Source organism: Oncorhynchus gorbuscha, linkage group LG06 (assembly GCF_021184085.1).
Source record: "Oncorhynchus gorbuscha isolate QuinsamMale2020 ecotype Even-year linkage group LG06, OgorEven_v1.0, whole genome shotgun sequence".
In the NCBI taxonomy this organism is placed as follows: Eukaryota; Metazoa; Chordata; class Actinopteri; order Salmoniformes; family Salmonidae; genus Oncorhynchus; species Oncorhynchus gorbuscha.
This window is the reverse complement of record NC_060178.1, coordinates 58,894,087-58,911,804: the sequence shown is the minus strand read 5'-3', so window position 1 is coordinate 58,911,804 and position 17,718 is coordinate 58,894,087. Positions and strand designations below refer to the sequence as shown.

Below are 17,718 nucleotides of genomic sequence, written 5' to 3'. Positions count from 1 at the left end.
CATTGATTGATGCTGCTTGGAATGGGATGGGGGAAAGCTGTGTGTGTGTGTGTGTGTGTGTGTGTGTGTGTGTGTGTGTGTGTGTGTGTGTGTGTGTGTGTGTGTGTGTGTGTGTGTGTGTGTGTGTGTGTGTGTGTGTGTGTGTGTGTGTGTGTGTGTGTGTGTGTGTGTGTGTGTGTGTGTGTGTGTGTGTGTGTGTGTGTGTGTGTGTGTGTGTGTGTGTGTGTGTGTGTACATGCATATGTATCCGTGTCCTCTTTAGGTCTCTCAGGAACACTACTAGAAAATATCCCTGTATGCAAATAATAATCCGTTTGTTATGTTTACCTCCTGTACACAAACATTTTCCTAAATGTTCCTCTCTGGCCTGGGTGTAATAAATGATGCTACTGTGAATGAATTGTGCTGCTGGGTGAGAGCAACAGATGTCGTCTCTCTTTCCATTGTGTCTCGCAGCCCATTTCCCCCTGTGGAGCACGTGTGACTACAGGGGTAGCAGTCGCAGGAAAACGTTGGTCATAGCAACAGATATGCACCTCCCTACTCAGCTGATCTGGTGGATGCTGTTGTACTATGAGAGGGCGAGTGAGGTCATCGGTTGATTCGGTTGATTTCATTCATGCTTGCAGTCGACAAGACGGAATATTGCAGAAGGCACAGTTACATTTAGACAAAAACTTTCAAAAAACTAAAACACAGGGTATTGCGTTCGATGAAAAGGTTCCTAGCTTACAAGAAATGACAGTTTAAAAAGTCACATTTGGCTGTTAAAAAGTCTGATGGTTAGTGGCTATGGTAGAACGTTTCGGCCTGTTTGTCCTTGTGTGGATGCTGGACAGTCGTTTCTGGTTGTAAAGTAACTCTGCCAGTACTGTCTCCCCTTTCTGTGGTTACATGACGTAGGAGGGTGGTCAGTTTGGCGCATGACGGGAGGGATCTTCTATGGTGTATATAGAAATCTTACCATATCATATGACAATATCCATGAGCGATAGAAAAATGGATGGCACAGATGATCCTATTTGTATTATAAAAGATTGTGGTTTTAGAATTATAGTTGGAAACATATACAGTCTTTTTGAACCATTTATCCTTTCTTTTTCCCATGAAGGTTGACTTCTTTTGAGAGACCTGAAGAAATGTCAGCACAGGGAATGGAGTTTCAAAACACAGACACTACAATACATAATATAGAAGCAGAATGGAGTTTCAAAACACGGACACTACAATACATAACATAGAAGCAGAATGGAGTTTCAAAACACGGACACTACAATACATAACATAGAAGCAGAATGGAGCTTCAAAACACGGACACTACAATACATAACATAGAAGCAGAATGGAGTTTCAAAACACGGACACTACAATACATTACATAGAAGCAGAATGGAGTTTCAAAACACGGACACTACAATACATAACATAGAAGCAGAATGGAGCTTCAAAACACGGACACTACAATACATTACATAGAAGCAGAATGGAGTTTCAAAACACGGACACTACAATACATAACATAGAAGCAGAATGGAGTTTCAAAACACAGACACTACAATACATAACATAGAAGCAGAATGGAGTTTCAAAACACGGACACTACAATACATTACATAGAAGCAGAATGGAGTTTCAAAACACAGACACTACAATACATAACATAGAAGCAGAATGGAGCTTCAAAACACGGACACTACAATACATAATATAGAAGCAGAATGGAGTTTCAAAACACGGACACTACAATACATTACATAGAAGCAGAATGGAGCTTCAAAACACGGACACTACAATACATTACATAGAAGCAGAATGGAGTTTCAAAACACCGGCACTACAATACATAACATAGAAGCAGAATGGAGTTTCAAAACACGGACACTACAATACATTATATAGAAGCAGAATGGAGTTTCAAAAATCTATAAAAATGTATCCTATAATATATGGTAATTAAAATGGGTCATCGTGGTAATCTAGCATAAGAGTAATGACAAAGAGCTATGGTCAGAAACAGCATTATAATTGATACACGGTACATTGACCAGCTCCTTGCATTCCCATACTATGAATCTGTGACTTACAAGCACCATCTAGTGGATATATGTTGCTTTACACTGTGCAAGAGGGACAACTGATCAAATGCATGACAAATACAGATGAGTGTAAAGGAACGTAAATTTAAAGCCTTACTCAGTGGATTCACAACCATCTTGAAGGCCTACTTAGTCTCTCTGTGTTTTAAATACCCTTCATTATGTCATGATACTTTAAGAATCAACACAATATTACTTCCTCTAAATCAAAGGTGTTTTAATACAATGGATTTGTTCAAATAAAATCAAATAAAATGTTAATGTCACATGCGCCGAATACAATAGGTGTAGACCTTACAGTGAAATGCTTACTTTACAAGCCCTTAACCAACAATTCAGTTTTAAGAAAATACCTTTAAAAAAGTAAGAGGTAAGAATAACAAATAATTAAAGAGCAGCAGTAAATAACAATAGCTGGGCTACATACAGGGGGTGCCGGTACAGAGTCAATCTGTCAATGTGCAGGGGCACCAGTATCAAGGTAACTATCTACATGTAGGTAGAGTTATTAAAGTGGCTATGCATAGGTAATAACAGAGAATAGCAGCAGCGGGGGGGGGGGGGGGGGGAGTGCAGGATGTCTGGGTAGTGCAGGAAGCGATAGTGCAGGAAGCGATAGATAAATAAGTAGATAACCTAAAATTAATTTGGATGAAGTACATGGGAGAATAAATTGAATCATTGTGGAATTAAGGATGTATGATCCTCTCTCTCTCTCTCTCTCTCTCTATCACTCTATCACTCTATCACTCTCTCTCTCTCTCTCTCTCTCTCTCTCTATCACTCTATCACTCTCTCTCTCTCTCTCTCTGTCTCTCTCTCTCTCTCTGTCTCTCTCTCTCTCTATCACTCTATCTCTCTCTCTCTCTCTTCCGCTCTCTCTCTCTCTATCACTCTATCACTCTCTCTCTCTCTCTCTCTCTCTCTCTCTCTCTCTCTCTCTCTCTCTCTCTCTCTCTCTCTTCCGCTCTCTCTCTCTCTCTCTCTCTCTTCCGCTCTCTCTCTCTCTCTCTCTCTCTCTCTCTCTCTCTCTCTCTCTCTCTCTCTCTCTCTCTCTCTCTCTCTCTCTCTCTCTCTCTCTCTCTCTCTCTCTCTCACTCTCTCTCTCTGAGAGCATTTAGTCCACAGAAACCCAGGCTAAACAGTAAACACTCTCGTACTCCCACAAACATACAAAATGCTACAATAATAATAATAACAATGAAGAGGTTGTCTATCGTTAAGAAAAATAAGAGTGAGATAAGACTTCAGCAGTAAACCAGTTTGTCCCCATTGGGGTGGCTGTCCAGTCCATCTCCCTCCTGCCACTCTCCCTCCAGCTCTCCCAAGATCTCCTGCAGGGACATGGCCGGGAGCTCTGGCAAGGGGGCATGGTGCGGGGCTTGTCCTGGGTATTCTGGGGTAAACATAGCCATGCTCCAGGAGCCATCCAATCGGGAACCTTGGCCTTCCATCGGAGGGGTGTTCTCTTGTCCAACTTCCCAGCAGCCGGAATCCGGGGTGACTGGGGCATGGGTCTGGGAAATGGGGCCTCTATAGGCTTCCTGGGGGTTGTTGTAGAAGGGCTGCTGCTCGGCTGAGCGATGGTAGAGGAGGGCCTTGCTGGAGCCTGAGCTGTAGTTCCTCACCTCCAGAGGAGAGGGGCTCCATATGGACTGGACTGGGGTCGCCTGGTCAACTGCCTGGGGCCATGCTCCTTGAACCATCTGGTGCCCGGGGCTCTTCAGGTGCATGCTGGAGCTGTATCCCAGCACCTTGGCCTGCCTTAACCCAAACTGGGAGGTGTTGTGGCCAGTCTCCTCCGCTCCAGGGTAGGGTGGAAAGTAGCGTCCATAGAAAAAGTAATCCTCCTCTTTCACCTGGGCTGAGTAGGCAGGGGGCAGGCAGGGGGGGGTGGACAGAGGGGCAAGGCTGTGCTGGGTAGCCCCTGTCCCCATGGTGCGGGGCTGGGAAACTGGATCCTGGACAGGGGTGAACCCACCAGGGGAGTGTAAGCCAGAGTCTGACTGGCACAGAAACGTCTTAGCTCCCTTACACTTCAGAGTCCGAGCCCTCCTGTTCTGGAACCACACCTGGAGAGAAATTGCAAAACAACTGTGTTATAACACTGCATTTAGAATGTACATCCAACGCAAACAGAAACAACCTGACTAAGATAGAATTATCTGCTTTGAGCCCATGTTAATAATTTCCCAAGCCCACTCACAAACACCTGTAGAATACAGTGAGAGCGTTGGGGGCTTATCTTGCTTTTGTCTCCTCTGTTTACTATAAGTGTTTTACATTCTACCAGTCAGACCAAACGAACCACAGATAAAACCGCTTACATCATCGTAGTGAATTAAAAGATAAACAGAAACCCTGATACCAGTATCAGCAGCACACATGCAAGCCCCATTTTGAACACAGGGCATTTGTAATATAAACCAAGCCCGTTACACTCGTGTGTGTGGGCGTCTGTGCGAGCGCGTTCCGGCATGCTTACATGTGTGTGCGTAGCTGCTTACCTGGATACGAGATTCAGGTAGCCCTGTTTTCTGGGACAGGCTCTCTCTCAGGCTGATGCCAGGGTAAGGGTCTGTCTCAAATGTGACACGGAGTAGCTCCACGTGCTCTTTGGAGAAGCTGGTCCTCTTTCTGCGGTTGGTACTCCGGCACGAGGCTCCGGTAACGGCCATCTGTCCTGGGACATCTGAGGGGAAAAAATCAGGTTCCAGATCAGAGATGAGCCAGAGGAGCCCATGGCAGGACAGGTTGTGGAGGGTGGTCTTATGAGCCTGTCTCCAGGATAGGTTTGCTTAGGCAAGAATCTATATGTGACTCTCTGTCACTTTGAAGCATTACGACTGGTAAACCTAGCCCATAGGACAAAAACATCTGTAAAGTTCCTTTGATATTTCAAACCCCCTAAAAATCCATTGTTTTTACGAAAGCAAATGTTCAGCTTTAGAGAATTTTAAAAAAGTACAAAATAAATACATTTCCCCCCCAAAAATGACAATAATTATCATCTGTGATTCACCTGGCCTACTCAAAAATACAAATCTGACATTGTCTATATGCTGGGTCAGCCAGTGACCTCTCCTTACTGATGCTGGTGTCCTTCCACATGGTGCCTTGATAGTATCCAAGATGTGTAGGAATCTGTAAGTGTTCTGTGAGTCGGTATATATGCTCCTTCATGAAGGCTCTCAAGAGCTCTGTCTCTAAAATGTATAGACCGCCCTTTTATATCATTTGCAAGACTCTGTACCCAACCAATATCCAAAGTTTGGCAGTTTGGAGGGGGGTATGTTTGTGTTGACCTGGGGGTTGTCTTAAAGGTACTGAGGCCAAGATAATGTGATTGGCCCTCTCCCATCCTCATCACATGCAAGGTCATTGGCACACAAGGAGACATAAAATACATGACTAAATAAAACACGACTCTTACGGACTAGCTGAAAATTGATGCTGTATAACAGTAATATGTGCTTACTTCTTTGTGTGTAGATAATGTGGAGCTTACTGCATTTTCAAGGTGCCTTATAAACAAGTGTTTGGCATTGTATCCACAGAAACTATTACAGCTGCTAACTTTTTTTTTGTATATTCACAAAGTCCTTGGTTTGTTTGCATCCATTAACCGAACAACTGGCTTGAAGAAATATCAACTCACGTGCCTATTAGTGAAACGCAAAATGCCATTCATGAACAGAACCTTTTCCACGACTGCTGTGTTCTATTGAAAAGCAACACAGATGCAAGATATAAAAATAAGAAAAACAAGGATGTGTAATTGTTTGGTGATTTAATAGGACCATAATCAATATGCTACCTCACCTCCCAATTGATGTATAGGCCCAATACAGTGAAAGGTCAGGAGTTGAGCTGGTTTCATCAATGCCTATGGGAAAGACTGACCCTGAGGACAGTGAACTTTCAGCTCAGTGACACTGATAGAAATGTAGGGACACCCGACACAGGTATTTTAACACAGAAGTAGTTGAACCAAAAGACAATAATATTATGTAAATAGTACAATATACTGTAATATACCTTAGTATTTTATCTCTTACTGGTATTAATATGATTATATAGTAATAATCCTAAATAACATATAACAAAATGCAATAACAGCACTGTTATCTCTACTTTTAATATCAGCCGGTGAGACATTCCTTGTCTTTTCTTTCCTTATCTGGTCTGCGAGAATCAGTGGCTCCATGCTTTGGGACGGCTCCTCCTTTTCCGGGGCCATTGGACCTGACACCAATTCATTCTGGGGGTTATCCAAATCCTATTACACATTATGTGTAGCCCTTTGGTCCTTCAAGCCTCTTGCAAAATTGGTATTGTCCTCCTCAATACATACATAGCCTATAACATTTGCATTTGCACACTTCAGAACGTGTCATATGGTGGCTCCTCACATACTGTTTCATCACTGCTTCAAATAAAAGCTATATTACAAAATAAACAAGTTAAACTCATAGCACATGCAAATACATTGTCTCTATTTCACAATGGCCTCATGTAGGCTATTCTTTGAGGTCATGTACTGTTTTGCTCAGGATTTAAATACTTCCGACACACAGTTTTACATGCAATAATCAGTGAATAAATAAGTAATAATAACTAGATCTAGTCTACATCCATTAGCCACTTAGATGGATAATGTCCCACTTTTACTGAGCTTTAATCCTATAACTTTGAATAAAATAGACGAAAATCATTGGCAAATACATTTACTTGCCAATGATTTTCGTCTATTCTATTCAAAATTGTGAATGTATAATAAATCAACAATACATTCACACATGCAATGCATGCACTTTTAACTTTTCTCTTTATTTCTATCAAGGCTATTCCTATTTCGAAACAAAATAGCACTTGTCTCAAATCAATATTGAACCTTGGATATCATATGACTGATAAAGAAAGATTGACATCATCCTACTCTAATCCCAATCAGAGACAGCCGTCTCGGTACAAAAGCGTACCTACTGTTTTTGTTGCACGTGTTAATTTGACAGCGGGACAAGTTAAACGCAACCATGGCCAAAAGCGACGGGTGTCATTATTTTAGAAGAACCAGTGTTTTTTGGATAACTACAGTGGCGCTTTCGATGGGATACTTCACAGTAAGTCAAAGGCACAAAACGTGGATGGTTTTGTAGCAATACCACCGCAATTATAAAGCAAATGGTTGAGTTGACTGTGCAACAGCCACGGTGCCGTAAACATAGCCAAAGCGTCACCACGAATAGACTCCGGGTGGATCTCCATTTTACTCGGCCAACTTTCTTTCTTTTATTCAGACATTTGTTTTTGTTGTTTTTGTTGTTCAATTCCCGTGAAGTCCATGACGAAGTAGTACAGTATATAGCTTACGAAGTTAGCCTGGATGTTGCGCGTGCAATGAAAGTGTATCCAGGTCATCAACCCTGCGAGTTAAATATGAATTATTCCTGCTGTAAGATCCCGGCTAATACAATGAATTTGAACATGTGTAATTAATTGAAAAATATATATATTGTATAGTTTCCGTTGTAATGACCGACTTTTAAGCTATCTATTATTGCATTTACTTGTGGTGTAGGGGGTTGGGGGAGTGGAAGAATGTACCTGCGCTGCGGAATGGAAAGGATCGAAAGAATTCCATGATATTGTTACGTTAGATAGCCTTTGACATTTCTCTAAGCAGGCCTATTTATCAGCCATAGATAACCCTATAGATAACGCATTATGTTTGGAATGTGGGGAAAGGGTGAGTTTAACCTAACATAGCAGGGCGTGAAAAGATCATTTGGGTGCAATATGTCTCTTAGTAGTCTAGTTCTATTCTGGCTAAATAATATCCCCTCATTGACACATCATTTCCCCACCACATCTATGGTATGCGTCCTCAGTCATGTAAGTCAGAGGTCACACTAATGTCAGGATGTGTGCGCCAACACGGGAACCCCAGTGACAACTGCTTGCTAGGACTGTCAGCGAGTTTGGCTATATCTGAACAATGATGAGCCAAAAGTGGAGAGTTAGTGCACAATGGCCTCTGCACAAGCTGGAAGCCCTCTGGAATGTATAGGCCTGAATAGTCTTTTTGTTAAGCATGTTGCAACCTGTCAGAGGTGGACATAATATTCAAAACTCAATGTTACATTGACCATGTGATTATATTCGGAAATTACTTGGATAGGGGACATGTGTACTTAATTAATGTTGTCAAAAGTTGTGGAAGCAATCCATGTGTATGGGGCACTGTTTATATTAGTATATTATATTAGCTATATTAGCTATTTAGTGAAAACTGTGTTTTCCATGAACTGACCGTCTGACCGCATCTCTGTTCTGTGTTTCAGTGGACAGTGTTCTGGCCACAGCAGGTCCCCTATGACAACCTGGGCCCACTTGGCACCCTGTCCAGATACCTGGTGGACAATTACCATTCTCTCATGTACAAAGGGTAAGTTAGTGTTTCTCCATGGTAATGTTTACAAGATTCTGTCATCAAGTAATATTCGTCAAAGTGTTGGCCAAACAACCTTATAGTCAGAATGAGGATAGTCAATGTGAAATTGAAAGAAATGCTGAATGAAACTGCAGTTACAATGTATAGCACATGCATCTTCTAGAGTTGTTAGGCCTAACTCTGTAATAACCAATACTTTTAGGTTTAGCATGCAAATGAACAAGGAACAAATACTGCACTGGGTAGGTTTGCCAGCACACCATATCACTGTAAATGAGATTTCAAGTGATGTGCCAAGTACCCACAGAATACAGAGGCTTGGTCAGTCTGCATAATCCACTGTGTCCCACTCTCTTTCAACATTTTCGTACTCTTTTCACAACATTTTCAAACAATGTAACACTTCCACTCATCAATCACATGCATGACCGCTTATGAAATATCAAAGAAACACTCACACATTTTATATCCGCACAAGACCAATGTGTTTTCTGTTTTTGAATCTCTAATCAATTGCTGTGGTGTGGGACCATTACACTGTAGCTTGAGGAAATCATAAAATCATTGGTCACTTGCCTGAAAAAAATGTAAGACTGTTTTTAAAGAAAGCTGTTAGACATGGATTAGAAACACCCTCATTCTGAATGTTGGGTGTTGCTCTGTGTTTCAGATGGTGGGCAACCTGGGTCATCCACGTGGCAGAAGCCCTTGTTGCCATGAAGGTCTGCAGGTAAGATGGATGTTCATATATCCATGTCTCCTCCAAGTGGTGCTATTGTTCTGCTTTCTATCAGGCTCCCTCTAGTGACATGCTATCACACCTACTTTAAAACCCAAAACCTTAAAACCCCTGTAGGTCTAAGCCTAAGCAATATCTACTAAGCTAACATGTATCATTGTTTTAAGATGGTGTAACGGCGTTCGTCTGTTGAAAGAAGAGAGTCGGACCGAAATGCAGCGTGTTGGTTACTCATGACTTTAATGAAAGAATCGCGGTACATGAAATAACTGAAAGACGAAAACAACAAACGGAATGTGAAACTAATTACAGCCTATCTGGTGAATACTACACAAAGACAGGAACAATCACCCAGAGAAAACAAAGCGAAACTATGGCTCCCTAAATACGGTTCCCAATCAGAGACAACGATAAGCACCTGACTCTGATTGAGAATCGCCTCAGGCAGCCAAGCCTAACAACACCCCTAATCAGCCGCGATCCCAAAACTACAAACCCCAATACGAAAAACAACATATAAACCCATGTCACACCCTGGCCTAACCAAACATATAACAAAAACACAAAATACAATGACCAAGGCGTGACAGAACCCCCCCTAAGGTACGGACTCCCGGACCCACCATCAAAAGCATAGGGAGGTTCCGGGTGGGCGTCTGTCCATGGTGGCGGTTCCGGCTCGGGACGTGGACCCCACTCCATTAATGTCCTTGTTCCTCCCCTTCGCGTCCTGGGATAATCCACCCTCTTCGCCGACCATGGCCTAATAGTCCTCACCCAGATCCCCACATAACTGAGGAGCAGCTCGTGACTGAGGGGCATCTCGTGACTGAGGGGCAGCTCGGGACAGAGGGGCAGCTCGGGACAGAGGGGCAGCTCGGGACAGAGGGGCAGCTCGGGACAGAGGGGCCGCTCGGGACAGAGGGGACAGAGGGGCCGCTCGGGACAGAGGGGACAGAGGGGCCGCTCGGGACAGAGGGGCCGCTCGGGACAGAGGGGCCGCTCGGGACAGAGGGGCCGCTCGGGACAGGGGCAGCCCAGTACTGAGAGGAAGCCCAGTACTGAGAGGAAGCCCAGTACTGAGAGGAAGCCCAGTACTGAGAGGAAGCCCAGTACTGAGAGGAAGCCCAGTACTGAGAGGAAGCCCAGTACTGAGATGAAGCTCAGGCAGGTAGTAGGCTCCGGTAAATCCTAGCTGGCTGGCGGAACTGGAAGATTCAGGTTGACAAGCAGATCTGGAAGAGACTGGTTGTCTGGCAGATCTGGAAGAGACTGGTTGTCTGGCAGATCTGGAAGAGACTGGTTGTCTGGCAGATCTGGAAGAGACTGGTTGTCTGGCAGATCTGGAAGAGACTGGTTGTCTGGCAGATCTGGAAGAGACTGGTTGTCTGGCGGCACTGGGCTGACTGGCGGCGCTGGGCAGACTGGCGGCGCTGGGCAGACTGGCGGCGCTGGGCAGACTGGGAGCACTGGCGGCGCTGGGCAGACTGGGAGCACTGGCGGCGCTGGGCAGACTGGGAGCACTGGCGTAGCTGGGCAGACTGGGAGCACTGGCGGCGCTGGGCAGATGGGAGACTCCGGCAGCGCAGGAGAGGAGAAAGGCTTTGGCTGTGCTAAACAGGCGGGAGACTCCGACAGCGCAGGAGCGCTCCATAGCATAACACGGTGCCTGCCCGGTCTCTCTAGCCCAACGGTGAGCACAGGGAGTTTGCGCAGGTCTCCTACCTGGCATAACCATACTCCCTTCTAGCCCCCCCCAATAATTTTTTGGGCTGCTTTTCAGGCTTCCAACCGCGTCGCCGTGCTGCCTCCTCATACCAGCGCCTCTCCGCTTATCCGCTTCTATTTCTTCCTTGGGACGGCGATATCCACCAAGCTGAGCCCAGGGTCCTTTACTGTCTAATTCCTCCTCCCATGCCCAATTCTCCAAGTGGTGCAGCCTCTCCCACTGCAACTGCTCTTCACGATTAACAGGGAGAGTTGGCTCAGGTCTGAACCCTGACTCAGCCACTCTCTCTCTGCGCCCTCCCCCAATAAATAATTGGGGGTTACTTTCGGTTCTCGCTCTGCATCGCCGTGTTTTCCTTTTTGACTCCATTCGCCTGTAGCCCTCTTCGCACTGCTGAAGCGAATCCCAGGCGGGCGCCTGCACTCTCTGGGTCGGCCGCCCACCTGTCGATTTCTTCCCACGTCGTATACTCCATGCCTCTGCTATCCATAACGTCCTCCTTTCGCTGCTGAAGCTGTCGCTGCCAGTTTACACACTGCTCGGTCCGTGAGTGGTGGGTGATTCTGTAACGACGTTCGTCTGTTGAAAGAAGAGAGTCGGACCGAAATGCAGCGTGTTGGTTACTCATGACTTTAATGAAAGAATCGCGGTACATGAAATAACTGAAAGACGAAAACAACAAACGGAACGTGAAACTAATTACAGCCTATATGGTGAATACTACACAAAGACAGGAACAATCAACCACGAATACAAAGCGAAACTATGGCTCCCTAAATACGGTTCCCAATCAGAGACAACGATAAGCACCTGACTCTGATTGAGAATCGCCTCAGGCAGCCAAGCCTAACAACACCCCTAATCAGCCGCGATCCCAAAACTACAAACCCCAATACGAAAAACAACATATAAACCCATGTCACACCCTGGCCTAACCAAACATATAACAAAAACACAAAATACAATGACCAAGGCGTGACAGATGGTCATTAAATGTAGAATTTAGCCATTTCAATTTAGAATTGTAGGACCCTTGTCGTTATAAAACAAATATTTGATAATACATTGAATTTGGCCTTTACTGCTATAGCCCAACACATTGATAAATGGCAAAACCAAAAGTTCAAAAATAAATATTTGTATTTTATTTTGACCCATGTTTGGTCATGTTATTTTTTGTCACATTTTACCCGCTATGCACTTTTAGTAATTTTTACTGGTACTGGGTTAACCTTCAGACAACTCCCCTGAAGTTTGTGTGCGTCATAGAGTAGAACATCTGGCACCTTTGTGTTTTGGAGTCTCCCCTTTCGATATTGGGGACATATTCGTTTGTATTCGGTTTTGTGAAAAGACCTCTTGAAATGAGGATGTCCGCGACAGAGTTCAGACCGACACTGTCGTGTTTGTGAAAGTCTCCCGTTTTGGCATATTAGTTACTTAGCTCACACGGTTCGGGTATTGCAGACGATTTTGTGACAATTTTCTAATCCGGAGCCTCTCGTGTGTAGAAAAAGGCCACTTTCACAAGCCCCATGTTAAGGAATAAGCCTCATATCGGCGTAAAGAGGGGATTGAGCTACAGCCGTTACAAGAAATGGTGTCTCTAGCATAAACACATGGGGAGCTAATCGACTCTTAAGGTGTTTAAACCTATGTGTTGACTCATGTTGCCCAAAGGTCAAAGAGAATTGAAGAAGTGGGAGTCATAGAGCTACTGTTGACTGTACCGAATACAATAGTTTTATTGTGATTCTTCTAGTGCATCATTCCACATCATGTTTTGTTTTGACCAGAAGGGGGCATCGTATAACTGCATGTCTAGTTACATTTAAGATCTTACTATGCACAGCCTTCTGTCTCCTCTCTTTATATTTGCCAATTTGGACTCTACTCAATACCTTAAGGGCCATTGTGTTCTAGTCACTGACACTAAACCTGGGACCAAACTGCTGCCTGTCTGTGTCTCTTCACAGTGACAAAGGGGTGGACGGCACAATGACACGTTGCCTCTGGTTTGTCCAGACGGTGCTGTTTGGCTTTGCCTCTCTCGGCCTGCTTCTCAAATTCAAACCTGACCACAGGACCAAACAACACTGATGCCACAAGGAAGACCCTGCTGCAGAACAAAGTCTATAGTCTTTATAGACTACACCACCACTTCCTCTACAAATAATGAGTGGCCATGGCATGATGTGAACTTTTATCTGCAAACTGTTTAATCTGTTTGGGAACAAGATAGTCATTTGTGATTCCAGATTGAACAGTGCCCAGAGAGGACCATAAATGAAATAACTTACAACATTGTGATTGTTAAGGACCTTTAGACCTTCTGATTGAACAGTAGAAACATTCAAGCCATCAAAACTCTTCATCTTACGATACATAGCTATTGTGAAGCTTCCCACCACACACCCAACATTCCTCAGAAAATAAATGCACTTTTTTTTATCCAGAGCATATTTTAGGACAGAATGCAATGCACTGTTTACACAGAGATTATCACAAGGTTCAAAATGACAAAATATTTTCTGTTTTATATCATGATGGAAAAGTACCAAGTTTTCCTACAAAATGTTTTCTAATCATGCTACAGCATTTTCAAATGTTAAGTTCAGATCACCCATTATAATCACTGTTTCTTGTTTTAAGAAAAAAGGACTACAGATGTTTCTTAAATTTCCTTAGATTACATTAGATTAGATTAATCCATTTGCCTTTAAGCATGAGCATGCTGGGAATTAATTCACAAATTAATATAGATAAGGGATAAGATGAGAGACGAAGAGTGGAGTTCTCTAATTTATAACGTGTGACAAATAAAGAGTGATTGATGAACAAACTTGGCTGTTTAAATCAACTTTATTTTTGTCCGCCTCTGTCTATCATACTGTCTACACCTTGTGTGCTTGGACAGCCATGACGAGGACATAACATCATAGTGTACTGTCCCACAGAATCTCTTGTACAGGGCCCGGTTTCCCAAAAATATCTTAAGGCTAAGTTCATTTTAGAACCATACAGTGGTGACTAGTCATTCAGGGAAGGTGGGGCTGTAAGCCCACATTTGTAGCAAAATAAAGCCTGTTTTGCGTGTTATTTATTATTAATATGTGTCGCATATCAGTTTACAAACAATGTAAAGAAAATATATATCATTGAGTTAATAACAGTGCATACAAACATGGTCTCTTTTTTGTTTTCTTTAGTAAGGCAGCTCCAAAATGCAGGTGTTTCAGCCTAGCTCAGTGGTTTCTGTGGTGGTGGGGCAAGCCAGCAGAAAATACGGAGCGTTGTGCAGTGATTGGCTCAGTGTTCTATCACTCATGGGGACTGCCAAGTTTAAGGGTAGAGCTCGAAAACTCAAGCCCCTTGGGTGCTGCTATAGAGTTACATTAGAAGTGCACATCCAAGAAGGCTCAAGATCATTGGCCACAGATAAAATGACATCAAATCACGTTATATCTATAGTAGCTTTGATTGGACTGATCGTGTCAACCTCATACTTTCAAAATCTTAGCTAGCAGTCATCTTCATGAATCAAGTCGACCATCAAGTCCTCTGGCAAATAATGAAGAAAAATTACGGATAAAGCATCAGTGCTCATCGGCCATTGGACATAAACAAGTTGGAAATCTCAAATTCAACGATGAGTGCTTTGGAAGGACTCAGGAATCATTAGCCTGCTATTCAGTGGAGTGACTTTGTGGTTCCAAATCTAAGATTAAGGGTCTCTTTTCCTAGTTTACAATTATAAACATTCAACATTGGCCATGGTGTCAATGAAGCATGATTTGTGCCACATTCAAAACCACTGTTAACTTGGAAAGGCAAAATCTGGATAGTGAGTTCAAGTTAACTGGGAACTCGAGAAAAACGAGATCCGACTGGGAAAATACGTTTTGGACTTTCATCCAACTCAGAATTGTAAATTGGGAACTCGGCTCTCTTTCTAGAGCTACGACCTGAAGATCACTAACGTCATCATGATTCAACCTTGTTTTCTGAGTTCCCAGTTGTCTTGAAAGCACCATAAATCCAGAGAATGCCAGACCTTGATGACAAAGTTTGATGACAAAATTTGCACACTAAGGACTGCTTCACCACTTTCCTGTTCAAGTGAGCACAGCACAACAAACTGAGTCCAAAAATGTATTGTATGCTGCAGCGTAACTTATGTAATATGCCAGGGAGATGTGTATACTGTAGCTAAGAAAGTAATACTAAGTGTATGCTGTGTAGTAAGCTGATAGTAGCCCATGTGTCTCACCCTAATAATTTGTTCTATTTTCACCTTTTAATTTCGCCTACTGTTCTGACTTGGTGGTGCAAATATCCTATAACCTGTTTTAGAGAAATGTAATCATCGAATATTGTAAGAGCTTTGATTGTCTGCTTATATGCCCCCTTTATTTATCCTATGGTTCTGACTTGGTGTACAGTCGTGGCCAAAAGTTTTGAGTATGACACAAATATACATTTTCACAAAGTCTGCTGCCTCGGTTTGTATGATGGCAATTTGCAAATACTCCAGAATGTTATGAAGAGCGATCAGATGAATTGCAATTAATTGCAAAGTCCCTCTTTGCCATGCAAATGAACTGAATCCCCCCAAAAAACATTTCCACTACATTTCAGCCCTGCCACAAAAGGACCATCTGACATCATGTCAGTGATTCTCTCGTTAACACAGGTGTGAGTGTTGACGAGGACAAGGCTGGAGATCACTCTGTCATGCTGATTGAGTTTGAATAGCAGACTGGAAGCTTCAAAAGGAGGGTGGTGCTTGGAATCATTGTTCTTCCTCTGTCAATCATGGTTACCTGCAAGGAAACATGTGCCGTCATCATTGCTTTGCACAAAAAGGGCTTCACAGGCAAGGATATTGCTGCCAGTAAGATTGCACCTAAATCAACCATTTAAGAACTTCAAGGAGAGAGGTTCAATTGTTGTGAAGAAGGCTTCAGGGCGCCCAAGAAAGTCCAGCAAGCGCCAGGACCGTCTCCTAAAGTTGATTCAGCTGCAGATCGGGGCACCACCAGGAATGCTCAGGAATGGCAGCAGGCAGGTGTGAGTGCATCTGCACGCACAGTGAGGCGAAGTCTTTTGGAGGATGGCCTGGTGTCAAGAAGGGCAGCAAAGAAGCCACTTCTCTCCAGGAAAAACATCAGGGACAGACTGATATTCTGCAAAAGGTACAGGGATTGGACTGCTGAGGGCTGGGGTATAGTCATTTTCTCAGATGAATCCCCTTTCCGATTGTTTGGGGCATCCGGAAAAAAGCTTGTCCGGAGAAGACAAGGTGAGCGCTACCATCAGTCCTGTGTCATGCCAACAGTAACGCACCCTGAGATCATTCATGTGTGGGGTTGCTTCTCAGCCAAGGGAGTGGGCTCACTCATAATTTTGCAGAAGAACACAGCCATGAATAAAGAATGGTACCAACACATCCTCTGAGAGCAACTTCTCCCAACCATCCAGGAGCAGTTTGGTGACGAACAATGCCTTTTCCAGCATGATGGAGCACCTTGCCATAAGGAAAAATTGATAACTAAGTGGCTCGGTGAACAAAACATAGATATTTTGGGTCCATGGCCAGGAAACTCCCCAGACCTTAATCCCATTGAGAACTTGTGGGCAATCCTCAAGAGGTGGGTGGACAAACAAAAACCCACAAATTCTGACAATCTCCAAGCATTGATTATGCAAGAATGGGCTGCCATCAGTCAGTATGTGGCCCAGAAGTTAATTGACAGCATGCCAAAAAGAAGGGTCGACATTGCAAATATTGACTCTTTGCATCAACTTCATGTAATTGTCAATAAAAGCCTTTGACACTTATGAAATGCTTGTAATTATACTTCAGTAATCCATAGTAACATCTGACAGAAATATCTAAAGCCACTGAAGCAAATTAATATTTGTGTCATTCTCAAAACTTTTGGCCATGACTGTACAAGCAGAACACTAAGAAAGGCCCATTTTCTGAATTCTGTCGCTGTACATTTCAAAAGTCCTGAACAAGTAGTTATATTGACTACGTCCACCCTAGCTACCGCATTAATGTCTTACTTGAAATGACGGATTGCTTCTTATCCGCTTGTCATTGTCACGCCCTGGTCTTAGTATTTTGTGTTTTCTTTATTATTTTGATCAGGCCAGGGTGTGACATGGGTTATTTATGTGGTGTGTTTTGTCTTGGTTTTTGTTGTAGGAATTAGGATTGTGGTATAGTGGGGTTATCTAGAAAAGTCTATGGTTGCCTGAAGTGGTTCTCAATCAGAGGCAGGTGTTTATCGTTGTCTCTGATTGGGATCCATATTTAGGCAGCCATATTCTTTGAGTGTTTCGTGGGTGATTGTTCCTGTCTCAGTGTTTGTTTGCACCAGATAAGGCTGTTTAGATTTTCACGGTTCTTGGTTTGTATTGTTCGTGTATCATCTTCATTAAAGATGTATCGAAATAACCACGCTGCATTTTGGTCCGCCTCTCCTTCACCGGAAGAAAACCTTAACAGTCGTCCCCTTATGCCATAGTTTGTACATATCAATTGTCAGTAGAAACCACATTTGTTTAAGCAAGTCAGCCATATCAGCTATGTTTTTTTTAAAGGGTGTAAATGAGGCTGAATGAACTGTTGCAGTGGTAAGGTGTTGGGACTCTGCTGTTGGGACAGCTTTATGTAGGCCCTTACAGTTTG

General features: G+C 43.4%; 2 protein-coding genes across 2 annotated transcripts; one reads left to right on the top strand and one right to left on the bottom strand.

The window, feature by feature from the left end:
- Positions 1 to 3,343: 3,343 nt before the first annotated feature.
- Positions 3,344 to 5,207, bottom strand: mxtx1 (mix-type homeobox gene 1). Its single transcript, XM_046354797.1, has 3 exons — positions 5,186 to 5,207; positions 4,604 to 4,788; positions 3,344 to 4,168 (listed from the first exon to the last, which is right to left on the bottom strand). The coding sequence occupies exons 1-3, from the start codon at positions 5,205 to 5,207 to the stop codon at positions 3,344 to 3,346; spliced, it is 1,032 nt and encodes a 343-aa protein (XP_046210753.1).
- A 1,848-nt stretch (positions 5,208 to 7,055) lies between these two features.
- On the top strand, positions 7,056 to 13,860 carry tmem254 (transmembrane protein 254). The gene is made up of 4 exons (XM_046353670.1): positions 7,056 to 7,219; positions 8,441 to 8,544; positions 9,221 to 9,280; positions 12,995 to 13,860. The coding sequence occupies exons 1-4, from the start codon at positions 7,133 to 7,135 to the stop codon at positions 13,116 to 13,118; spliced, it is 375 nt and encodes a 124-aa protein (XP_046209626.1). The 5' UTR covers positions 7,056 to 7,132; the 3' UTR covers positions 13,119 to 13,860.
- The last annotated feature ends 3,858 nt before the right edge of the window (positions 13,861 to 17,718 follow it).